Source organism: Mastacembelus armatus, chromosome 11 (genome assembly GCF_900324485.2).
Source record: "Mastacembelus armatus chromosome 11, fMasArm1.2, whole genome shotgun sequence".
NCBI lineage: Eukaryota > Metazoa > Chordata > Actinopteri > Synbranchiformes > Mastacembelidae > Mastacembelus > Mastacembelus armatus.
In genome coordinates, this window is record NC_046643.1 from 5523929 (window position 1) to 5551204 (window position 27276).

Here is a 27276-nt window from a genome sequence, read left to right on the forward strand (position 1 = left end):
ATAATATGGCAGGTGAGAGCAACTGGTCTGTAGTCTTTGGATGAACTAGGCTGTGTTGTTTTTGGCACAGGCGCAAGTGGAGAAGGGCTTGTGCTGCCTGCAGATGCTTTTAGTATGTTCCCGGCACATAACCAACACAATCCACGCTGGTTATGTGCTCTCAATCTAAAATAATGTCAGAATGCACCATGTGCCATAAATACTTGCTTTCAGAAATCAGGTAAAAGAGAGATTCTTGGTCTGTAGTAGAATGAAGAAGAAGTTAGCACTTTTAATGTTGACTAATCATTATTAATTATAGCACATAAAAACAGAATTGGAATTAGCTACTGCTCTCATGATTTAACACACCATTTAATATTTAGGCTAACAGTTTTATCAGTTATGCAAACCGGTGTTTGAATTATAAAGCAAACCACTGTTGCTCAGTACTGTAAATACAGACATTTGTTTTACATTTACAGGTTGAGTAACAACTGCAACTAGTGATTATTTTCAGTGTTGATTCATAAATCAAAAAGGAGTAAAAAGAAAAATTAATCTCCAATCCAAGCTGACATATCAAAATGACTTGATTTGTCGACCAGCCTAAAACCCATCAACAGTCCTAAATTCAATGATTTTCAGTTTACACATGTATAAAGCAGTCATCACGTTGAAGAAGGTGAAAAACTGATGGATTATTATCCGTGCATGCCACAAAGGAAGCTTTTCATCTAACGTGTTCACTTCACTGAAGTCAAATGCTAATGCACTGTTATGCTTCACTGAACAGTAGCCATTTGCACTAACAGTTATTCTCTTTTTTTAAGGGGTGTCATCATCAGGATAGAGGAATGCAGCCATCCAATAGTAATGAAGGGCCTGTGTGCTGAATGTGGCCAGGACCTGACTCAGTAAGACAACTCACCCACAGTCACATATTACTGAAATCTTTGTGTTTTCATTTTCCTTTCCAGTCTAGGAAAGAAATGTCTGATGTTTTTTCCCACGCTTTGGTCTTTAGCTGACCCAGTGTATTTGTAGTGGATTCAGTAGTTACATGTAGCACCATCAGGTGGCACCACAGATCATGAAAAGAGAGCTGAGTGGAACTGAAGCGTTCGCAATGCACACAGTGTTTTTAGTCAGCTTGAGAAAGGTGTCAAATTTACAGCTGTCATTAAGAATTCATGCCACAGTAAATGTATTAGTTTGACTATTTAAAGCCACATATCTCTTGGGTATTATAAGTACTGTGTTGTAAAGCGTTGCTGTTATTAAAGGTGGTGTTTAAAGATAAATGGGAAGTTGTTCTCTCAACACCTCTGCTTCTGCATTGTAAATTTATGTATACCTGTAATGGTAGCACTAACATATATAAAACAGGAGGGAATCATTTTGAATGTCATGATAACCCATGAGATTGTTTGATAGATAACAATGTGAGTATGAAGTAGCTTAAACTGCCAACAGTCAGTCACATCACTTACTACCTGGAGTATTTTCTGTTGTCGCTGTAATTTTATGCTCAAAATAAACTAACTGCAGTCTTTAAATTTACAGTTAATGAAAGCTGCTCAGTCACAGTATGTTCAAGGACCTGAGAGATACACACACCACAAAATGCATAACTCCCACTCTTCTTTCTTCCCCTCTCAGGCTGCAGAGCACCAATGGGAACCAACAGACTCCCATCTCCACAGCAACAGTCTCCATGGTGCACAGTGTCCCTGAGCTGATGGTCAGCTCTGAGGTGAGTCATATGATGGAGATATGTTGACTGGGCCAGGAGGACAGATATACCTTATATTAATTTCATTATAAGACCTGTGTCTGTGACCATATGGTTGGAAGCACAGTATTGCCACACTGGCAGGTAATCGGACCTAACCTGCTAAAGCTTTGCAACTTAGGACAAGTGCATACAAACCTTAAAAAATTCATGAGGAAGTCTTATATTAATGTAATTAATAAATAGTTTAATAAAGAAAGCATAGAGGCCTTACAAAAACATAAACTGGTAGTTGTTCAGATTATTCATCTAATATCTATTTCAACAGCAAGCAGAACAGCTGGGCAGAGAAGACCAGCAGAGACTCCACCGGAACAAAAAACTGGTCCTAATGGTGGATCTGGACCAGACTCTAATCCACACCACTGAACAGCACTGCCAGCGTATGTCCAACAAGGTATTATTCCCTGATCTCACCATCTCATACTCTTAACTACTCTGATGCCATTTTGTAACGCTATAGTACTAAACTGAGAAAGAGTGTGTTTTATTGCCTTAGAATTAAAATTTTTATTTTATTTGTAAAAGGAAGAATGTGTTACTGTCACTTTTATGCTTCTTCGCTATCATAAAAACTCTTATCATATAATTGGTTTTTCTATTCAGCCCTTTGAATCATGTACCTAAACTTGATAGTCCAAAACATGGTCCAGGTTTTAGGGCTCCACTGTCACACATAATGTGGATAGATTTGTTCTCCTAAGTGAGCCCAAAGTGCTGTCTGTCTGAGATTAACAGAAATTAATATATTTTTGTTAAACTTTCATAATAGGTTTCCTCTTTATTTGCCCTTAAAGAGAACATCTAGTGCCAGTTTAATATACAAAAAAAGTTTGCCATCTTTTAATGCTATTACATTTATAAGAGCTGCCTTTAAGTACATGTATAAGAGTAGACCTTTAACATGAGTTAGTTTTTCTGTGTCTGGTTGTGTCATAGTTAACCGTCTTCTTACTTCTTCTAGGGCATTTTCCACTTTCAGCTCGGGCGAGGAGAGCCTATGCTCCACACACGACTACGCCCACACTGTAAAGAATTCCTGGAGAAAATTGCCAAACTCTTCGAATTACACGTCTTCACATTTGGGAGCCGCCTTTATGCACACACCATTGCTGGTATTTGAATCACTGTTTTGCATTTTCCAGAACTGATTGCATGGATGTGTTGATATCAAAATACAGTAGAAAATAAAGTATTTCAGTTTATGGAAGCTTTGTGTCCACAAGAGGGAAGTGTCTGCTCAGGTTTTTTTTTTTTTTTTTTTTTTTAGCTCATGCTACGTTGGTTCACTATGTTGCATATGATGTGTCTATGTGTCATTTGCAAGCAGCAGAGGTGATAAATATTAAGTTACATATTAAGCCAGTTAATGTTTCCCATTAGCATTTTGGCTAGTTACCTGCCACATTTGCATTCTTTTACACCTTTTCAGTGTAGTTTTACATGCATTTGACTGCTAGCTGACTGGCACTGGCTTCCTCCTAAATGAAAAATTTTCAGTTTATGATTCAAGGCTATATTATATTGAAGTGTCGGTAGTATTTTTATATGCTGTCTTTATGTTATTCAGGCTGCAATATTTCATCATACTGTGCATATTAGATGCAGCCCTGGTCCAATGCTATTGTGCCTCCATATGATGAATGTTTAATGTATTTTGAATTGCATTTTACTACCGGCCCTGATGCTGGGAGATTGGTATGTTTAAGAGCAGTGCTCCAGTGATCTGCAACCTTTGTTATGGTTATACAATCTCTACTCTGGCTGGCTTGTTTAGCCAGGTTAGGTCTCTTTTCCTATTCAAAGTTTCACCAAAGACTGTAGACCCGAGTTTTCTTCCTTTCTCTGGCTTTCTTAAATGTCCTGCAATGAGGAAACAAGTATGTAGTTTTAATGTGTTGTCAAATTGGTGTAGTGTATTGTACATTGTGAATTTTCAATAAAAGGTAAATGCCAGCTGTGGCTTTGGATTCTAAAAATCTTGTTTAATAGAGCTCAACTGGCATTCGAATGTCTGTGTGTATCATAGACTGTTTATGTTTTCTCTTTTAGGCTTTCTGGATCCTGAAAAGAAGCTTTTCTCTCATCGGATCCTTTCTAGAGATGAATGCATCGATCCTTTCTCCAAGACAGGAAATCTTAGGTGGGAGTTACTTTCCATTAAATTATCTTTATGAAACTCAACAAATGGCCTGTAGTTTAGTCAGCTCCTCTCTCTAGACATAATTTTACTATATATACTGTATACATACTTTTACTGTTTTAAAGCAAAAAGAGACCATTTCCTTTTAGAAAGACATTTGGTAGAGTTGTTCATATGAACCATGCCTCCTGTTGGTAGGAGATATTGTTCATAAAGACTTGTCTGAGTGTTTTGAAAAAAGTGCAACACCTTTGCTAGTGTCCAGTATATCATTTTCCTGACAGGAATCTTTTCCCTTGTGGAGATTCGATGGTCTGTATAATTGATGACCGAGAGGATGTGTGGAAGTTTGCACCAAACCTCATCACTGTGAAGAAATATATTTACTTCCAAGGCACAGGGGACATCAATGCTCCACCAGGATCACGGGAAGCTCAGATGGCCAGGAAAGGTAAAGTTTTTATAATGAAACTTGCCTTTCAGCAGACCAAGTGTCGTGTCGTCTGGCATCATATTAAATAGCGCAGCATTCACTGTAACTTACCATTATCACACAATGACGTATATCCATCCGTGCTGCGGTGATGACATAAGTTGGGGTCAAACCTTAAACGATTAATTTGGGTTAAAAAAATATTAACGTTAAAATTTTTAGATTAATTGCAAGCGTTAATGTGTTAATGCATTGCTTGTATAGCACTATGCATACACACTGTAATACAAAGTGCTTTACAAAAATAAAACACAAGAAGTTAGAAATATATAGGCAAAAATTAAAAGACAGCAAATAATATAGAAAATGAACTTGAAATAAAATTAAAGGGGAATGAGTGCAGATAAAACACTCAGTTGTCTTATGAAGCCATGAAGAGACTTATACACAAGCAGTGCTGTTTTAAAGTCGATTGTCTGAGTGACAGGAAGCCAGTACAGAGATTTGAGAACAGGAGTGATGTGGTTGTACTTCCTGGTTCTAGTCAGGACCCGAACAACAGCGTTCTGAATGTTCTGCAGCTGCCTTACAGCTTGTTTTGAGAGCCCTGTGAGCAGTTATAGTAATCTAACCTGCTGGGGATATGTACAGTAATCTAACCTGCTGGGGACATGTACAGTAATCTAACCCGCTGGGGATATGTACAGTAATCTAACCCGCTGGGGACATGTACAGTAATCTAACCCGCTGGGGACATGTACAGTAATCTAACCCGCTGGGGACATGTACAGTAATCTAACCCGCTGGAGACATGTACAGTAATCTAACCCGCTGGGGACATGTACAGTAATACAGTAATCTAACCCGCTGGGGACATGTACAGTAATACAGTAATCTAACCCGCTGGGGACGTGTACAGTAATCTAACCCGCTGGGGACGTGTACAGTAATCTAACCCGCTGGGGACGTGTACAGTAATCTAACCCGCTGGAGACGTGTACAGTAATCTAACCCGCTGGAGACGTGTACAGTAATCTAACCCGCTGGGGATATGTACAGTAATCTAACCCGCTGGGGACATGTACAGTAATCTAACCCGCTGGGGACATGTACAGTAATCTAACCCGCTGGGGACATGTACAGTAATCTAACCCGCTGGGGACATGTACAGTAATCTAACCCGCTGGAGACATGTACAGTAATCTAACCCGCTGGGGACATGTACAGTAATACAGTAATCTAACCCGCTGGGGACGTGTACAGTAATCTAACCCGCTGGGGACGTGTACAGTAATCTAACCCGCTGGGGACGTGTACAGTAATCTAACCCGCTGGAGACGTGTACAGTAATCTAACCCGCTGGAGACATGTACAGTAATCTAACCCGTTGGGGACGTGTACAGTAATCTAACCCGCTGGGGACATGTACAGTAATCTAACCCGCTGGGGACGTGTACAGTAATCTAACCCGCTGGGGACGTGTACAGTAATCTAACCCGCTGGAGACATGTACAGTAATCTAACCCGCTGGGGACGTGTACAGTAATCTACCTGCTGGAGATATATACACTAATATATATAGTTGTCGGACGGTGGAAGGATTACTTTGAGGATCTCCTCAACCCCAGCAACGCGGCTTCCATAGAGGAAGCAGAGGCTGGGAGGTCAGAGGCTGATCCATCCATTACCCACGCTGAAGTCACTGAGGTAGTTCGGCAGCTCCTCGGTGGTAAGGCACCGGGGGTGGATGATTTTCGCCCTGAGTATCTCAAGTCTCTGGATGTTGTTGGGCTGTCATGGTTGACACGCCTCTGCAACATCACGTGGCAACTGGGGACAGTACCCCTGGATTGGCAGACCGGGGTGGTGGTCCCACTTTTTAAGAAGGGGGACCGGAGGGTGTGTTCCAACTATAGGGGGATCACACTCCTCAGCCTACTGGGGAAGGTCTATGCCAGGCTGCTGCAGAGGAGGATCCGGCCGATGGTAGAACCTCGGATCCAGGAGGAACAATGTGGTTTTCGTCCCGGTCTGGACCAGCTGTACAGCCTCTCCAGGGTGCTTGTGGATTCGTGGGAGTTTGCCCAACAGTTCACATGTGTTTTGTGGACGTGGAGAAGGCATTCGACCGCATCCCTCGTGACATTCTGTGGGAGGTGCTTTGGGAGCATGCGGTCCAGGGCTCTTTGTTACGGGCTATCTGGTCTCTGTACAACCGGAGCAGGAGCTTGATTCGCATTGCCGGCAGTAAGTCAGACTTGTCGGCAATGCAACATGCAAGTTGGACTCCGGCAGGGCTGCCCTTTGTCACCTTTTCTGTTCATTATTTTTATGGACAGAATTTCTAGGTGCAGCCAGGGGCCGTAGGAGTCCAGTTTGGGGACCACAGGATTTCATCTCTGCTTTTTGCAGATGATGTTGTCCTGTTGGCTTCATTGAGCCAGAACCTTCAGCAGGCACTGGGGCGGTTTGCAACTGAGCACGAAGCGGTGGGGATGAGAATCAGCACCTCCAAGTCCGAGGCCATGGTCCTCAACCTCAAGATAGGGTGAGGAGCTCGGAGTAAAGCTGCTGCTCCTCCACATCGAGAAGAGCCAGCTGAGGTGGCTCGGACATCTGTACTGGATGCCTCCAGGGCACCTCCCTGGGGAGGTGTTCTGGGCATGTCCCCCCGGGAGGAGGCCCCGGGGAAGACCCAGGACACGCTGGAGGGACTATGTCACTTGGCTGGCCTAGGAGCGCCTCGGTGTCCCCCCCCGGATGAGCTGGAGGAAGTGTCTAGGGAGAGGGAAGTCTGGACGTCCCTGCTTAGGCTACTGCCCCGCGACCCGGCCCCGGATAAGCGGAAGAATATGGATGGATGGAATATGTATAGTACAAAAAGTGCATCTGATGGTTAAACCCAATTCCACTTACACTCTGCAGTCATACTGACCAGTATATAATCCTAGCACAAATTTAAATGAAGTTAATACTAATATTAACAGACAGGTTGTATATTAGGTAAATGATTGCTCTGTTAGATTTCTTGATCATATAATTTATCATAATCACTCAGGCTGGACCCAGGCAATAAATCATCAACACTGCATTCATGTTAGGGCAGTATAATGAGTCTGTGCCCCTGGGTCTACAAAAATATATCATCATAAATTGAAAGCGCTCATCAATGAAAAAGGACAGAGCATTTTAAAGAGTTCCAATGCTTTCACATCTGCATAGTACATCTCTCTGTGCTGAACCTCTAAATGATGGTTCATCATAAAATGAATCCTCTCAAAGACTCAGTGTTACTTTCTTGACTCGAAAATAGCTTATGTAAATCTACATTGTTTTGTTTTTGCCAATTTGTGGCAGCACAGTGAATTATGAACACATATAACAGTAGCATAAACTGACTAGAACAGAAAGATTGTTGATTGTAAACCAAAACAATAAGCTATAAACACACTTCAGCACTCGGTAGTGCTGAGGAGTAATAGGAATTCTGAATGGGTTCACTACTATAAGCAGTCTCTGTCACTTTACATTTAGTAATTTTCATTACAACGTAATTCTAAAAATATCCATTGCTGTAGTTTTAGGTACATTGAGAAACACACATATATATATATATATATATATATATATATATATATATATTCCAATACACAGCAATGTTGACTATAAAAGGGTCACATTTGGCTTGTGAACAACCTTAATGAACACCATGCAAATGATACATTTTTCAATATTATACTACATACTGTATGAATTAATACACTGTAGATTATCAGTCATTATAGAGCTTGCATGAAACAATGTAAGTGTAAAGGGGGTTTTCTTTTTTAAATATTAAATAGTGGCATCCACTGGAATGGGCCTGCTTTAGTGTGCCCTGCCTCTGCAGATCATTTAGCTGCTCTGTCCTGTCCAGCCAGCCGTGTGGTTCCAAGTGACATCCTTCCTTGAAGTAAACAACTTCTAATTGCTGATGGAAGTGTGTGTTATGCAGGGTTTAAATCACACATGCAGTTTGCTCAAAACTTCAAGGTTGTTGTTCCTCCAAATCTTCAGTTTTCCTTTGTCTATGTTCGACTGTCTCAATATCAACATCACTATGGTTAAACATTATGTAGTGTTGACAGGTTATGACTTGACAGTTTTATTTCATGCTTGTGCTAGTGTAACTCATTGTACTCAGAGGACTTGGATTTCCCTCAGAGGAAGATTTTATATGAAAAGTGTTTGCTACTAGGGGCAACCAGCAGCCTCTTAAGCTTAATTCTGAGTTACCCTCTAGGTAGATGTAATAAAGGTTAGCGCTAAGGGGTTTGTAATCAAAAGGGTAACAGACCTTCCAGAATGCATTAGTGCTAAGTATATGGTGAAAGGAGGCATAGCCATTAATGCTAAGGAGGTTGGAGGTTGGTGTCAGATTGTGGATGCAATTAAATGGAGTCACTCAGTTCAAAATGTCAAAGAAAAATGCGATAAGATTTATTGTTAAAAAATCAGAAATTCAGTTTCCGGTGTGGATTTAATTGTATTTTTTTATATTTATGTTTTATATTATCATTTTGAAGTAAAAAAATAAAAGGGATGCTATTAGTTAGATGAATTCCTTTATAGGCATAATTAAGGTTATACTTTTTATATGCCCTCCATTTATTTAGTTTAATAAATAATAATGGCTGAAAATGAGTTTCATCTAGCTAGCTGTGGAATGAGTAGGTGGATTTAAATTAGGATCCAAAAAGGGAAGCTAAAATAGTTCAAAAATAAAAAATTAAATGGGCTACTGAGATTTAATGAGAAGTACACTAAATTGAATTGCATTTGGTTTCTATTGGCATGTTAAAGGTAAAGTGCTATTATTTCTTAAATTTCCATTCATACTGTTTGACAGTTTAATGGTGTTATTAGTTAATGTATCCGGTTATATTTTTGAGTTGCCTCACAATCTCAAATCTCTCTAATCATAATGCTTTTTGTATGTAAATACCTCAGAAGTTCAAGATAACGCTGAATAACTATTGGCCTCAACTGTTTAATTTGTCAGAATGGAGATATCAGATTTAACCTCAACTTTTAACAGATGCTGTGCTCCTGCCATGACATGATTCTGAACCATGTGTCTTTGAATACCTTTGTGTTTGAGTTTTAATGTGTTGTTCCAGCAGGAGGTCCCCCAAATCGGACGGCAGAGAACACAGAATCAACAGGGACTCTTGGTGCAGAAGAGCAAAATAATGGCCTCAGGAGAAAGGCGAAGGACCACATCGTTTCTGGAAAGGATGAGTCCACAAGATCTCAGTCTTCTCAGGGAGTACCAACAAATGAACAAACTCATCCAGCAGGGCATGTGGAGAATGAAGCAGGACAAAGTAAGGAGTCAGAGACTGAGGTGGAGTCTGGAGTGACGTTAAGGGAAGCTCAAGATGGTGACAGGACAAGTGTAAAGGAAGATGATAGCAGTGGGACACAAGAGGCACAGGAAGGTGCACACTCGTCGGCACAGAGCCACGGGTCCAATAACCTAGACTTTGACCTTTCCAGCGACAGTGACAATGACTCTGTTACAGAAAAGCCTCTCTCATCAGAGAGTGATAGTGAAGGCAAGTCAAGCCAGGTTAAGCAATCTCAGCAGGAAGGAGTCACACAGGAACCAAGAGATGGGGCCGGGGCAAGGGAAGGGGACAGTAGAGGTCGGAGTGCAGGAGAGAACAGCTCTGAAGTAGCAGAAGCTTCAGGCGTTGTTCTCCCTGACACTGAGCTGGGAAATGGCTGCTCAGACAGGAGAGAGCCAGAAACAGAGTCTCAAAATAGTGAGCAGTCTGGTGTTACCATGGGTGAGGAGATGTTGGACCAGAGTATGGAGGATGAGGAGGAGGAGGAAGAAGCCGATAACGACCAGGACGATCACTTGATCTACCTGGAGGAGGTGTTAGAAAGAATCCACGCTGAGTACTATGCGCGCTACGAGGCCTACCTGAAGAAGAAGCCTTCTGAAATGCCGGACATTCGCAAGATTGTGCCAGAGCTGAAAAGCAAAACACTGGAGGACACAACAATAGTTTTCAGTGGTCTGTACCCGACTAACTACCCCATGGAGAAGACTCGTGAGTACTACCATGCCAAGGCACTGGGGGCCAAGATTGGCAAAAATATGGTTCTTAGCTCCCAAGATCCCAGTCGGACAACACATCTCATTGCAGCAAGAGCAGGTATGTGGAAATGGATTCATGCTAAAGCATATTGTATTAATGTATTTCTTACTAAAGAGAATCTGTAATAGATCTTTTTCTTCGCAGAGGCTTATGTTTTATCGGTAAATTAAAGATGTGGGATTTAGGTGACTGAAAGTCAAGACGTATAACTTGTGTACTTAGAATTCATAACAGACCTAAAGAGCTAAGTCAAAGTTAATGATTATTAAAAAAAAAAAAAAAAAAAAAGAACAATGCGAAAAAACAATTTTGATGGAAAAGGTATGGTTTTAAGTTGTTGCTTATTGTGCCTTTCCTGTTTCTTAACATGCATTTTTATCTAATGCAATGTCCTGTTTCACTTTGAGTGTTGATCAAGCCGGGTATTTATGGAGCACTATTAGCACATCACTGTCATGGACCACTGGACTCTTCTCCATGTCAGTGAACATGTCAAAGCAGCTTCTCCGCTGTCTAGGGATGAAAAGAGCACCAAAAGTGGATTCACGCCTGTGTTGGTACCAATCTTGTTTGCCTTTTGAAAGCAAGCACAGGAAGAGGCACCGTTGCCTTGGGAGCCAGCCCCACTGAGAGCAGCTCTTGGCAATCACTCAACTTGAGCGTCAGAAGGAACGAAAAATCAACCAGAGATGGATTTGGGGTGATTATGAGCACTTGGTCGCTCAGATTAGGAAAAAACACATTTGACAGAAATTGATCATGTACATCTCACATTAACCAAAGGGTTAAGCAATTCTTTAGTTTTAGCTTTTAAGACCACATACATCTACATCTCAAAATTATTTAACTGCCTCACACGTGCTTCCACCATGTTCCGAACAGTGGATCACTCTTAAATCAAGATAAATTGGATAAATCACAGAGGTTTTGCCGGAAATATGCCCAACATTATGACGAAGAGACTGAATGATGATTCATTTTTCTATCTCAAGAAAAAAGTTAATTTTGATGATGTAGTAAAACTCCACATCTGCAGGATTGCCCTAAAATTTGATATAGATATTCACAGCTGGACAAGGATGAATCTCAGTTTTGATGATCACATAGCATTGATAGTTCTGCTTCTTCATGCACTGCTGAGTAAGTGTCAAGGTTTAAGGTCCAACAGACTTTGTTGTCTTTTGGCAGATCTATATCATAATAGACTGTCATAATGGGGATTGTCTTATTGTGATGGATTTTGTCTAAGTTAAAGAAAAGTACATTATTATAGTTCACATCCCCTTGATCAGTAAATGGCCATAAAGTGCACCCTACACCCTACATTCTCTGTGGATTTAATCATTCCTCCTGACAGAGCCTCTCAAGCTCTGTCAGTTGAGTGGGAAGAACTGCCATCTTCATCTTCAGGTGTTCTGTGGGCTTTCAGTCTGAGCTTTGGTTGGTCCCCTCAAGGAGACTTGTTGGGTCACTCTTAAAGCAATGTGACAGGACAATGTCCCCAAATGATAAATTGTATTTTCTCATTCTAATAATATGGACATACATCTTTTTTTAACTTTTTTCTTCCTGGAAAGAAGGTGATCATTGATTAGAGTTATTGAGCAGACCCAGGGTGTGCACATTTGTTTTCATCTTTTATTCATTCATTCTTCTCCATCCAGGTACCGAGAAGGTTCGTCAGGCACAGGGTTGCAAGCAACTCCATGTTGTCAACCCTGACTGGCTGTGGAGCTGTTTGGAGCGGTGGGAAAGGGTGGAGGAGCAGCTGTACCCGCTGAAGGAAGACTACTCCAAGACACCACGGTAAGGGATTTGTCTAATGAGTAGTAATCTTATAGGCCTCCCCGACCCTAGTAGATATGTACAAAGAATTTAAAATATAGTACATATATACTGACATATTAGTTGCAGTACAGTACATCAAAGTCTTTCATGAAGACAATTTCAACAGTGAGCTTTGTCACTTGTCTGTTTGAAGGAGCAACAGTCCTGCAGCTTTTCATGAAAATCAGGGTTCCCTGCAGAAACCGGTTTTCCATCCAACTCCTATCCAGCACAGACCTCCACCTCCAGCCCCTGAGGTTCGGACCTATGACCCCATCACAGGAAAGCTGATCCGCAGGGGCCCTCCAGTGTCACGGCCACTACCCTACCTCCAATCGTCAGGATCTTTGTTGCCCTCCGATCACAGAGAGCAGTCTTGTCTCAGGTACTGCAAAACATAAATTGGATTTCTGCAATAGAACGCTGATGCACAAGACGTTTTCTGTGATTCTAGTTATCAGAATATTATGATCTCGCTTAGATGTTGTCGTTTCCTAGTTTTAAACAAAAAGAACACTGATCACACTGATAACATTTCCTTAATAAGAGAATAGATAATTGCTTGACAAAACATAGAAATACGGCTAACAAGGACATCGCCCTTTCAGTGAGGTCTGAGTTAGCACCATGCGCTGATTGTTAGACTGGAGACAGATGCACCCTAGTTTTAGTGTAAGGGGCCAGAAAACGACTGCTCCAGAGTGTTAAAAACCTCAAACCTAAAGCATTCTTGTGGATAAATGGGGTAACAAGCCATAAGTGGTGTGGTGATTCTTGAGCTACTCCCAGTCAAGCAGTGTACAAGATTGTCTCAGACAGGCCCAGGCTACTAAAAATGTGCTATTCAAACAGATGAACACAACTAATCCAGTATATACTGTAAATTTCCTGGTGATTTTTGTTTTTTTATTTGAACTTGTAATAGATCTCCTGTTTTTAAAATTTCTTCAGCAATATTGACCCTTAGGAACAGTGAATATAAAAATTAGGAATTATTCCTGTGTTGGTATTGACTGCAGAATCACTCGTGGTAGCTCTTAAATATATAGGTCTGTCCTCTGTGTAACATTTCCATTCATCCATTCTTCGTAAACAGAACAGCTGTTTGCGGTGCTGCTGTACTATATAAATTTCCCTCCAGTGGAGAAATGTGGCATTGTCAGCTAACGGCTGAGACATAATAAAACCAAGAAACCGTTTATGGATGTATGAATTGTTTAGATATTTGGTGGCAGTGGGTGTGTAGTCTGTTGCTCCTAGACAAGCCCTCAAGCTTGTTTTGTGCATCTCTTCAACTTTATTTTCTGTCTTAAATAAAACTGCAGTACAAATCAGGCAACTCTATATTGCTTAGAAAAGATCTGTCTTCTCCTGCCTTTCACCCGAGAGAGAGCTGGGATAGGCTCCAGCAGATCCCCGTGACCCTGGCTTTCAGGAAAAAGCGGGTACAGAAGATGGATGGATGGAAGATCTGTCTTCTCTTTTCTCTTTTTTACACTGTTCCACTCATAAATATTTGGTTTTCCAGTCATGTTCTAATTTAAGTTCCCCCTACATTTTACAAGGATGGTGCGTCAGGTGCAAGAAAAGCTTCACAGGTCCTCTAAGTCACCTCTGTGATCTTCACTCCTCTTGTCATTCATCTGTCAGTCTGTTAATTCATCTGTTCATCTGTTAATGCTAATGAAGAGTATTTTTGTGTAGACTGTGGTTTTCTCTGGAGGAATGTAAGCCCTACTTTTATTGGACAACCAGACTGACTTATGTTTTGATGTTATTAAAAATCAGAAGTATAAAATTGTCCCATTTTATTCAGAGATTTGAGGCAGTACTACACTTTCCAGGAATTGCATAAACTTGGATTTAACTATCAAAGATCTTCTGTTCCATTCAGCACTGCCCACTGCCCACTCTAATGCGCCCAAGTTATAGAGAGAAAGCTTTTGTAATTCTCTGCAACTTCAAGCTGTCAACTTTTGCATCCTCAAATGCTTATTATGTACAAAACTTGCAAATGAATGGCAGTTGCTCAGGTAGAGATAGAGCAGGTTGTCCACTAATCCAAGGGCTGATAATCCCTGGTTTGTATAGTTATAACAGCAAATACTAATTCTATCACACAGGCCAGCTCAAGGGATGGACAAAATAGGAGGAGGCCACATATGCTTTTTAAACTAAATATTTATTTAACATAATAAAAACAAGATAACCATATGTAAATCAGTAACTTCAGTTCTGATCTCCTTAAATAAAGGGGGGAGCCCAAAAACATCTCAGGATGTCACAGTAAAATAGTAGATATCCAGTTGCAGTAAAGACCTAGTATAATCTTTCTAGTTATCTAACTAGCTGTTTAATTTCACTAAAGCAGTTTTCATTCAGAGTTTTTTTTTTTTTTTTCATCTGCTGTTGTACCTCAGGGGAACTTCTAAAAGTCAGCAGGATGACCTGACAGGGTGCAGCCAAGATGACGAGCAGCCTGGGCCATCTCGTCGGAAAAGACAGCCGAGCATGTCAGAAACTATGCCACTGTACACACTTTGTAAGGAGGATCTGGAGAGCATGGACAAAGAGGTAAGGAAGAAGGAAGCATTGTTGCTGTCTCATGCTGCAATTATGTTTTCCTTACAAAAGGAAGGCTAATGTAAGAAGTTGGAAGGCTTGGAAATCTGCTCCATTGATGCATCTTTTTTAGTTTTTTTACTTGTATTTTGCTCACAGATTCTACACCTGTATGTAAGAAAACGACAGGAAATAACCGTATAACGAATGAAGGCATTTGACTACTCTGTTTTAACAGTGCAGTTAAATTTCAATTGTAACCTCATAACAGGGTGTAACTGCATTGCATGGCTGTAAATAAATTAAAAATAATAAAAACAATCCTGTTAAAACCAAAGGGATAAAACTGTAGCTGACAAAGCTTCATTACTCAAAATTAAATGATAAATTGCCATTATTTTTAATTTCCTTCTAAAAATACCCAGTAAGTAGCAGGTACAAGATGTCTGGGCAGGGTACTTCACATGGCTACCATAATCAGTCAGATGTCCGCGAGAAAGTCACCTGACGGCACGTTGACCAAGGTTAGCGGTTAGTTGCTGTAAGGGTTCTGTAATGGATGTTTGTGCTGCCCTTTAAGTTTTGTTTCTCCTTTTTTATGTGTGGTTTCAAGTTGTATTTTATGGTGAGGATTTAGGTTGTAATTTGTTAATACATCTTCTAGGCAAGTTAGTAGCACTTGGTTAGATCACCCCACATTGCCTTGTATGAATGAGATAATCTTTTTATGCCACATTTTCCTTTCTCTTTTTCTATTTACCATATGTCTGCTATTGAAATTCTTCTATATTAGGTTATGATGTTGGTCTGCCTTCTGCAGTTTTTACTTCCTGCTGTTCTTGTAAAGCAGGTGAAGTGTTTATTAATGTCAGAGAACTCTCCACCTCCTGCTTGCATAATACACTTTAATGGAGGTTGAATTCTAATGTCTAATGCATCAGAGGTGGAAAATGTTCAAAGTGGATACTTGAGAGCTGCTCACAGCCTGTCAGGAGGTGACTCTCACGAAGAAAGAGCTTTGTGGCTCATTCGCATAGGACATGAAATTTAACAAGCCGTGGCTGAAGTAAGTTCATGTGTTGACTAGTTGTAATTACTTTGTTCCTTTTTTATATATGGTAATAGGAATGTCTCTTTGGAAGACTCATTAATAATACACATTATACTGTACTAGAAAATATACATAAAATATTCTATGTATATGTAGTTTACACCCATTTTAAAGTTGCAGTAGCAATATTTTATATTAAAAATTGTTTACAATGAAATTATGAAATTTGCACAGATGATTTAAGATTTTCTAGTGACTTTGTGTCAACAGCTTTGTGGCTCTCTCCACTTAAACCTTTAGCTTCAACGCAGGTTATGTATCCTGTAAGAAAAAAAAAGAAAAGAAAAAACAACTTCATTAGGTTAAAGTTAATTGAATGATCTGAATGTCACCGTGATTGGTCATGCTTTATATGATGAACTGACTCCAGTTACTTGGATGCAAAATAGTCTCCCTGGTTATTAACTCAAATGGATTCTGAAGTTAAGGAACCCTGTAGCTGCAGGCATTAACTGAGTCTGAGAACTGCTGTGCCATGGCTTTCTGGAAATAGACTTTTTCTTTTTCTCCTAGACTTTAAGACGATGCTGGGCTGCATCACATCCTCTAAAAATTACTGACCTAGAATATTTCCACAGCCAGCAGCTATAAACATTTCTCATTTTATTGTATATCTATATCTCCAAGCTTTAAAGATGCTGTATGATAAAGTCCCTTTTAGGTGTTTGAAAATGAAGCTTGGATTTTGCAAAGATGTTAGCATATAAAACTTAGATATTTGTGTAGAAGGTGTGTGAAATAATATGGACGCAATTATCCTATTTTTATTTGCAGATTTTGGCTTTTACAAGGCTAAAAAAAGGCACCATCTTCCTGATTCTTTAAATGCAAAGTATTGCTCAGACATCAAAGCTCAGCAGGCTGTTCTTGCCTGTTTCTGGATGCAAAGCTGTCACAGTCTTACATCACAATTTTTATGAATAGTTTTTTTTTTTTTTTTTTAAATGTCATAATTCGTGCTTATTCCCACATAAATGGCACAAATGAATTAGTTGTATTGGAACCTTGTGAACCTTCCTTTCTCATTGGAAGATGGAACATTCATCAGAACAGTAATTGTTCCTGGTAGGGCTTAATTTGTCATCCATATAGTGCAACTATAGCAAAAGCAAAGCATGTTTTCAAAGATCACATCTGTATGTTCATCATATAAACCATGACCTGTTAGACACCATGATGACTGTAGCAGGAAGCAAACAGGAAACTGTTTCTGTTAGTAATCTGGAAATGGTGCATTATGTCAGCCTTTGGGTCAGGCCTTTTGTGTGATTGTCTGAGCCAGGGTGATTAGACTGAAAAATCTTTTCTCTGCCCCCTTCCTTGGATAATGTGGGTTATTTGAAAAGGAGAGAATGTGGTATTTGAAAGCATACTTTTCATAATTATTTGAATGAATGCGAATGTTAGCAGTATGTTGTGAACTTTGGAAATGGATGGCTTGATTCATTGTTGACCACATGGTTACATTGGATTTGAATTTGTCTTTCAGTGAGAGAACTGGATCTCAAACGAATTTGTCACCACTTGTACAATATACTGTTAAATGTGGAAATGATGGATGCCTCTGAAATCTATTTGGTTAACTTGTAAAGCAACTTATGTGCCACATTATGAACAAGTTGAGAACTGATGCCACTAATGTGCAATTATTCACCGTCCTCTGTCATCACCCCCAGTATTTTTTGTTTATTTCATCTTGGAAATACAAAGACCTATCTATGTTTTATGGTTTCATTAATGACTACCATTGTGCAATGAAACATTAAAATTAAAATTAATTTAAAATCTTAATTAAAGGTCAACCTCCTGCTGATGTATCACTACCATAGTTGAAGATTGAGTTGGTTAATGAGGTGTTCATTGTTCATTCTGGGTATTGTTCCCAAAAACACAAACAGCACTTTCTGTGTAAATGTGACATTTAAAGTGCTTCAGTATAAAGTTGAGTAAAGTTCACCATTGACCAGAGATGATTTGATAATGTTTTTCTTATAATGTAACACACTGACCCCCCAATTTCTGTGTAATAGTTTATTGAAAATTAAAATATTATTCTTATTATTGCTCCCGGGTGCTTGCTGGGCTGATACCGACTTGTAAAACATGAAATATATTTTTCTTAACTGAGGTTAATGTGACACAATTGTTACACCCTGTCTTTTCCCCCTCATTGTAACGAGCATTGCGTGTCATCCTGCAACATGACACCAGTACTTCTAGACAGTTGCTAGAGTCAAAAGAGGGAGAGAAAGAGTTTTCTTGATAATTTATAAACCATCTTAACCTGACCCAAGCTTAAAATATACACAACAAAACAACCCAGGACTGTGTAGCAGAGGTCCAGTAATTATACTTAAGTCACATATCAAGTCATACTACAAGCTGTTTTCACATTATAGAAAAAAAGAATTTTGTATTGTATAAACTCTTCATAAAACAAACAATGCATAATTGATGAATAGTATTTATAGTAACAGGAAAGGATTCATTATCACAGAAAATTCTGGGTGCTATTTCTTTTTGTGATATGGAAAAGGGTTGAGAAATTCAACGTTTATGACTACCAAGACTCTGACTCTGTCTGTCAAGCTATCATGTGTAAGTAAGAGTGTTTACTTCTTGCAAGTATGACCAAATCCTTGTCCAGCATCTTTTTTTTTTTTTTTTTTTTTTTTTTTAGAAAAGTAAAGAATTTGACTTGAAGGAAGGGTCCTTTTGAAGATTCACTGTATTTCAAATGCCATCGTCCTTATACTGCCTTAGCTAAAGGGCACTCTGTGACATTCTAAAACACTCTAGATCTTCAGGGCAAAGGGAAAGGACCAGTCTTAATTGGCTGGAGCAAGGTACACATCTGAGTCAGGTAGACAGCTTCACATTTAAATGTCACCAATGGTTACATGGCGGTATGTGTCGGTTTACTTGCAGCAACATGTTCACACTTCCTAAGCAAAGAATCACAGCAGTGCTGGATTCTTTTGCATCTACTGCTTGTCAGTAACACCACTATCAGTCCTTTGGCAGATATTATTAGTCAGGAAATGTTGCCCTATGGGGTAGCCTGCTCTGGGGTTGTCATGTTTTTGAAAACGCCAGGTCAAACCAAGAACCAATGGATAATTGATTCGTATGAATTAGATCACAACACACATTGTCCATGTCAGACAATTGATATCATTCTGTTCGTTACTGGCAAAGATAGTGCAGGGAAGCTGTGTTTTCTCAATAATAGCCTGTTCAATAGGTGAGATGGACATAATTTCATTAGAGATGCACCGATTTCCTTTTTATTTTTTTATGTGTGACCTGCCAATAACAATTTTTGCAGATTCTGATTGTATTTCTGAGAACTGCAGCATGAACAAAAATCAGCTTTCCTTATATAACTCCAGTATTTGCTCCGACTTTAACAGCTCGATTCAGCAAATACTGTAAAATGCTTTGTTGAGCTCAGTGGAGCTAGAACATTATTTTTATTATAATTATTTTAACAACAACAATAATAATAATAAATTATAGATCTACTTTTGCACAAATTTAATGACTGCACTGCATTACCTCTAACAGTAATCTAAAGAACGGCCTATCATTAGACCAAAATAAACCTTAAACCTTGTTCTGATGAATGGGGATCTGTTTTACATAGTTGAATGTGAATGTAAAATTGTATGGGTTTAAATCCCCGAGTAATTAAATTTGAATGACTTTATCTCTGTGCAGCAGTCAATGTGCATGTGTCAACACCTTTCAACTGTTCAACTGTGTTTGCTCTCAAAATGAAAATTAGCTGAGTTTTTGATGAGGTCAAGCTACATGAGTAAAATAAATATTATACAGTCGGGTGAAGATTTAGACACAGGTCAGGCTGGCATGATGTGTGATGCCACTGGGCCCTCGGAGACGTGGCTTATTAAGCTTGGGAACATTGGAGATCCAACACAGTCATCAGTCACAATGATCCCATTCCCCCTCTGCCTGCAGGTATTGATCTTTCACATCCTTGGTGAGATATAATCCTCAGGAGTTACTGAAAAGGACAAGTGTCTGAATATTAACAGGCTTATTAGGGAATGCATTTTCATACCATTTATATTGATTTAGAATCGCAGAGCACAGTTGTTTATTGATAACCATTTTGTGCTTTGCAAATAGCCATGTAATATGTTTTTGTCTAGTCCAGCTGTGTCCCATGACACTCTTAGTGGAGAAATTAGTCATTATATACACATATAAATAGCTTTGCTATATTAGTTGCAATACAAGCCAGAAGAGTTTAAAAAAAAGTGTGACTTGTCCAGAAAATACAGTAATTAGTATCAGTATTAATTGCTGCAGTTGCATTTCAGTTATTGCTGGAATGAGTTTCACCTCTGGAAAAGTCTCTGAATCTGATACATTAGCAAAAATAAAGCAACAGACTATTTGCAAAAGATATTAAAATTCAAGTTTTATTGGGAAAGCAGAACACCATGTACAAGATGGAAAGATTTTTTTTTTTTTTTTTTTTTTGAGAAGGCGAAAAAAGATACTCAATAACCAAACATGTTCTTCTCAAATGTGACATCTTGCAGTTTTGGCAAATTTTAAAATTTATTTTTCAATTGCACAATGAAAATTAAAAAAGAACATATGTGACGAGAGCTATGCCTCTCATTCTTGTTCATACTATTGTAATAAAATTACAATGCCCTGCTGAGTTGTTACAGTTAACTTACTTGTTGGGGAGTTAGGTGTATGGAGACTTTTTTGGCTGACAGAAGCCTGACAGAAAGGTCTTGGGAGCTGCAAATAATAACAATAATAATAATATCAATATTTTTTTTCATTATTGAGTGTCCATTATTTTCTTAGTTCATCGTTTGGTGCAAGTGTCATCACAGTTTCTCATTGCCCAAGTTGCCACATGGAAACAATATTTGAAAACCCAAAGATGTTTAGTTTATTAGTTTTAGTATATTATCAGATAAAGAAAACTTATCAAACTGATCAAGGTCCAGAAAGAAAACTGGAACAAATACATTTTTTGGCATTTGCACTGAAGAAAATTACTTGAACATTACTCATGTCTTAAAAACTACATTTTGTACGACAGTTAAAGTTGAAATCATAGGTCTGTTGCTAGAAGCTGAAACTGAGTGAAATACCTGAAAATTTTCAGGACCTTAGACGGCACCATACACTGTTTACAAAGCAGTGAGTTATAAGAAGTCAGACCAATGCTAGAGCGTCAGGGGCAGTCAACCATCGTGCTGACACAACCAGCAAAGTGCTGTTCCCAGACAAGCCAGTGTGAATATTCCCTCTGCTCTGATTTCCATTTGAACACAGACATTGGCAGGCTAACAGCATTATATTCTTCTATAGTCTTCTGACTCTGGCAGGTTGTCCAAGTTTGGTCCTTGTTTACATAATTAGCCTCCATTTTACTTGGAGTAATTTGGTCAGAAAGTGTTTCGGAATCAGATTCAGAACAGTTCCTGTTGATACAAAAACTCTGACGCCTCTGAACGAACTCTCTGAAATATTTCATGTTTGAAGCCCTTCCATTCCGAAGTAATGTTTTCAGTTCAGCCTTATGTAACCAACCTCCACTAACCTCAGCTGCAGTGTAGCACATCTTTCTGAGATTATGTTGAAAAGAAGCCAGTGTCTTTCTTTGCAGAGCCTCTTAAGAATTCCTGTTCTTGAAGGCTGCTGAAGCCTGTGCATTTGAATGTTTCAGCTTTGCTTCATGTAGGAGTAGGTAGAGGTGGAGTGAACATGTAAACTCTTGTGATTGTTCCCATCTTTGACCAGGAGCTGGTTGGCACTGGCCCTGAGCTAATGAACAGGTTAACTGCAGTTAAAGGCATAGTGGCGTTGCAGGCGTTTGTGCTTTGATTCCCTGGGCTACCTGCTTTTGCACTTTTACTTAAATTTGCATTCATTTATTCCTCTCTTGGTTGAGCTTTATTCCTGAAATGGCTTTCTTAACATCTTCTGCACCTACAATAAATGACCCATCAACAGTCCAATCAGCAATCAACTGTCTTCCCTTTTACCACTTCTGGCATTTCACAAATGAAGTCAGTAATTTCACCAGGGTATAATCTCCCTTCATTGGGAATTTGGTATATAAATTTCTCCCTGTGCAGCCCTCAGCCTGGTGAAGACATGGTCTCCTTGTACAATAACACAGCACAAGCAGAAGTTGGTCTGGACAGTGGGCACCAATTGACTGGCTGCATGGAAATGTATGAAGCTCTCTCATTTATTCTGCTGCTGAATATTTCTTGCAGGCATACTATTGTGTCTATTCTGAGGCACACTGATGCACTGAGACATTCATATTTTTCTTTTAAAGTCATACCATAGGTGACCCTGGCTCTTCAATAACTTCTGCTTTCCTGAAAGTAAATCATGATCTTGGCCTCCTTTCTTTGCAGGTGAATCTCTAGTGTTCTTACTTTGTAGTTTACTAGTAGGGTAGTTAAAATGGTCAGCTACATGTTATGATTTGTCATAAATGAAGGCTGTTCATAAGTGTGTGGAATATTTTCTTGGTTTAGTTTTAGCCTAAATCTCTTGACAGAGATGTAGTGTATTTTCCGGGCTATCAGTCACAATGGAATATAAGTCGCTTTTAGCGAACACAGGTTATTGAACAGAAAAAAACATATATAAGTCACATTTCTAATTATACTAATTACAGTCTAAATTAGCCTATAAAGAACATAGGCTAGATGTAACAACAAGCAGAAGTGCATCACGATATTCATTCATTTGTGTCAAGTAATGTTAAACAACTGCACCAACGTCAGGAAGAAGGTGAAGCAACATGTCCAAACTGTGTTTCAGCTGCAGACTTTATTACCTGCACTTTGAAGTCTGCAGTATAGCTCTTTCTATTGGACTGCATTTTCACTTATGTTACACTAGAGGGTTAGCGTGAACATAAGCGTTTTAACTTTTTCTGCAGTATAATATTGTCTTGATTTGAGTCTAGTGACTACTCGACAAAATTACTGTAGATATACACATATAAGTTGCTTCACTGTATAAGTCACAGGACAAGCCAGAGGAGTAAAAAAAAAAAAAAAAAGTGTGACGTATAGCCCAGAAAATGCGGTATTTGTTTTGTTTTTGTTTATTTATTCATTTATTTTTTGATTTTATTAGTTTTATTCTACTAAAACTAATTTAATCTAGTGAAAATTAAGTCTCCCATTGGGCATTTTTACTCTCCTTTGTTAGTTAATGTTGTGTGGACCTAATCCTGGCTCTTTTTTTTTTTTAACATAGCTGATAACCCTGCTGTACACCTGGCATTATTGGAGCTATTGAAGTGTGATCTTTCAGAAGCATATTTGCTTAGCTTAAAAGCCATTAAATAAAATGTCCAGTAACATTAGCCAACATCAGTACACCATACACTACCACTGGTTTATCTCGTTACAGGTACAAGAGATCACTCAGGTATCAGCAGAGACACAGGGTGTGTTTGAAATCATTCCCATTCACTACATAATGCACTACATTTACTGTAGGCCATTGTATTTTACATTCATGTAACATTTTATTTCTAGGTTCTGTGTGTATAAATCTTATCTGCTGTATAGTTCCATTAAAATCTCCACAACATATTTAAAAACTGTTTATTTTCTAAGACTCCCACAATGCAACACTCCTTTTTTTTATTTTATTTTATTTTATTTTATTTTTTTTATTTTATATTAAGAGATGCACCAATTATGTGCCTGCACACCTGTCAGCGATAATGCAGAATCATGATCAAATGTGAAGATCATTAGAATTTGCTGTTCACTGTGAAATGTATTAGGTGTCTAATTTTGATGATGCATGTTACAGAACAAGTCAGGGGGTAGGGGGACAGAAGGGATGAGGATAGGGAATAGATAGAAAGGAGCCACTTTGGGAGCCACTGCTCTGCATCTTTAACATTATCATCCAAACTGAGAAATCATCCCAGTTGACTGGTGGTTGGATACACAGTAATACACAACTTGGTCATTGAGCCAAAAATAAATGATCTGCCCTGAAATCAAACTTGTACTGAAACTCTACTTAGGGCTTGCAGTGATAAGAGCAGTAGCTTGACTTCAAACAAGCTTTGGAGGGATGCTGGGCTTTGAAAAGTATCATGGTTTGCTCTCTGCTTGGCCTTTGCATACAACCTGTAAAAGGATGCTGGGATAGGTTTGCCACAGTGGTGGTAGGGTTTCTAAATGCTTCCATTTCTGCTAAGGTTGTAAGACTCTTCCTCACATTGTAGAATGATTTTTAAAGGGTGGTGTTCAGACAGAAGCACCGCTCCACTGGCCATACATTATACAGTGTTTACGTCTTTGACATGAACAGATAAGAGCTGATCTGACACGTGCCCTGCTCTGTAAGGGCAAAACAGTGCTCTTTTTTGTGTTGTGTCTGTTAGCATACTACTCTAACTAGTGTACACTCAGTAAGCCATTCATTGTGCAATTGTTAGCATCCACGCCCACTTTCTCAACACAGAGTGATGTATTTCCTGTGTTATTTCAAGACTTCCTCCTACAACTTATTTTCTTTTTGGGGATTGTAGCTTTGACCAAATAAATTCACAAACAAACATGAAGGTGACTTAAGACATGAATATAATTTCATTATGGCCTTTAACACTACCACGTGGATTCTTTTAGGATATCATGATCATGTATACTTTTTTTTTGTAAAGAAAATGATTTTTTTAAAAGAAATATTTCCTATCTGAAGGCCACCCATTCTCTTGCCTTCCCTTCGACCATGTCCATTTCTTGTTATTTCATCATACTGACAGAAAATGCTCCTTTTAAATCTTTAGCAGGTGTGACCAAAACAAGGCTCCAATAAATTGCCACTGTCACTGCTCTTAGGCGATAGTGATGGGGAAAATGCTATGAGAAGAGAAACATTTTAGTAGGGGAAAAAAGTCATTTGTGTTGACATTTTGAAGTGTGTGTTGTTCACAGTCAAGGAACAAACAAAACCCCTTTTGCTGTCTTATTTATATTCTACCCTGTAATTTGTTGGTGCCCCTCGGGGTCATTCTCATTCAAATTCGCTTCAGCAAATGGAACTGGAAGGCAACCATTACTGACCTAACATGTTTGGAGTTTTTCCTTTTTTCTTTTCCACACCAGCCGTGCCTCAGGCACACTTACTGTACCTTCCACCTGTACCAAGGCTGTCCACATAACTAAGAACATGGCTCTAATAAGCCTGTTTGTGTGCACTAGCCCCAAGGGAACATCTCTCTGTATTAATCCAAGTTTTCCACCAGCTTCTGACATGCTGCTAATGAGCCAGTATACCAGGGGACACATAATTGCTGTGGCAGCATTCATGTGAGATATCTATTGATCTGATGGCTGTCAGTTGGCTAACCTGTTCTAAATGGTCAGCAACCTTGTGTCACGGCAGGTTCTTCTTTCCTGCTGCTGTCAGGCTGTACAATGAGCACTGCTCTCAGTAGACCTCCTATCTGACCTTACATGTCCATAGACTGTAAAAAATGTACAATAGCTGTACTCAACATACCATATAGATAGATACGGTCCAGTTCATGACTGTGATTAATCACGATTAAATTCTTTAATCGATTGACAGCACTAATATTTTCATTACATAATACCTTGTTCATTACTTTCTGGGGTTTTTTTGTTTGTTTGTTTGTTTGTTTGTTTGTTTTTTTCACTATCATACTGCTGTAACGTAAATTTCCCAGTTGTGGATTCATCTTATATCATATTTTCCGCTGAGAAAACACAATTGATGAAATAGAGCTGACAATGATTCATTGATACTTGGGAGGATATCGCACTGGACAGATTTACTTAATTTTACTTTGCTCTAGAGTGTTTCCTCATGGCAGTCTTGTGATGAGTTTATTACCCTCCATCAAATAATTTCCCATCTCAGCACCTGTTCAATATACTAGTTGTACTTCAGACTTTAGCGTATCGGAGAGTTTTAGTTTTAACTGCCTTTATTTCTTTCTTTTTTTTTTTTCCAATCACGGCCAACCTAATAAATTAGTGTTTTGGATTGTTGGCCAACAAAACAAGTGATCAGTCAGACTCTAGCTTCATGACTGACGCTAACTCTTGGCCCCTGGTGCAATCATTCATTATTATTGCTGTTTTCTGGTTATGTACAAATAACTGTTACAGTTGTGTCATGGAAAAAAAAGGTTATAAAGTTAGGCTTGTTATCTGTAATCTGACTTGCAGTGTCTTATAAAAAAAATCATCAAAGACCAAAATAAACCAGTATTCAGTGAAAGGAATGAATATTAATCTTATCTGCATTTCAGAGTAGCCCAAATGCAAAACACAAGGACATTTCAGATGATTCATCAAATGAAGCAGAGCTTAAAGTAGAGAGAGTTCATGCAAATCCTGTTATGTATTTATTTTATTATTCATTTTTAAACAACAGGTGGACGACATCTTAGGAGAGGAGAGCGACAATGAAAGTGAGGGGCGAGGGAAGGAGAAGCCAGGCAAAGAGGAGGTAGAGGATGAAGAGGAGGAGCAGCAGCCAGGAACTGGACAGATATCAGGAGAAGGGCTGGGTCCTCAGGTACTGAGTGTGGAGGAGAGGCTTCAGACACCATCCACAGAGGCCTTTCTGCCAGGTGGTACACCGAGGTGAGACACAGATCTTCACTGTAAAATTTATTATAGTCATTTCCTTTTGTTTGGGGGGGGCATTCCTATATCAGTGAACCTCGGTAACCATCTTAGCAGCAATTCCATAATGTGCATCATGGAGGTGAAACACTTAGTGATACTTTTCTGATAAACACCTCCGGTGAGAAGGATGCTTAACCTAAATTACAGTTGGCACAGATCTAAATCCACTGAGAATCCTGGCAAATGTTCTCTATATTTTCAGGTCTTACTTTTCCAATAACTGTTATTACACAGCACTTCATCAGTGTGGCTGCAATGAACACAGACGGTCTGGTCGGTTTCTATGGAGACAAATACCAAACAGGCAGCAGGCAGTCTCGGGGTTCTGAACATATGAGTCTCTTACTGCTGAAAGACAGGTCTGAGTGGAGCTGCCAAGATTCAGTCGCTCCAGACAGATTAATTTGTCTTTGCTACATTCTTAGCAAGGAGTGCATATTGATAAGGTGAAATAATACATTCATCAAGTTCACCTGAACGTCCTCATTCTCTGATTCCTGTGTAATAGATGCTCTGTAGTTTACTTTAATAAGCAGTAAATCTAGATTTTGGACACTTTTTAAATCTT

General features: G+C 39.1%; 1 protein-coding gene across 2 annotated transcripts in view; it reads left to right on the forward strand.

The window, feature by feature from the left end:
- ctdp1 (CTD (carboxy-terminal domain, RNA polymerase II, polypeptide A) phosphatase, subunit 1) overlaps positions 1 to 27276 on the forward strand; it is a 54632-nt gene that overhangs the window by 2140 nt on the left and 25216 nt on the right. Inside the window, exons 2-12 of one of the 2 annotated variants that reach the window (XM_026300329.1) lie at positions 813 to 896; positions 1642 to 1735; positions 2043 to 2171; positions 2739 to 2889; positions 3827 to 3917; positions 4202 to 4368; positions 9510 to 10556; positions 12164 to 12305; positions 12481 to 12711; positions 14747 to 14900; positions 26452 to 26663. In XM_026300329.1, the coding sequence (XP_026156114.1) occupies positions 813 to 896; positions 1642 to 1735; positions 2043 to 2171; positions 2739 to 2889; positions 3827 to 3917; positions 4202 to 4368; positions 9510 to 10556; positions 12164 to 12305; positions 12481 to 12711; positions 14747 to 14900; positions 26452 to 26663 (2502 nt within the window). The remainder of the gene's footprint in view (positions 1 to 812; positions 897 to 1641; positions 1736 to 2042; positions 2172 to 2738; positions 2890 to 3826; positions 3918 to 4201; positions 4369 to 9509; positions 10557 to 12163; positions 12306 to 12480; positions 12712 to 14746; positions 14901 to 26451; positions 26664 to 27276) is intronic. The other variant, XM_026300330.1, reaches the window with a different exon arrangement.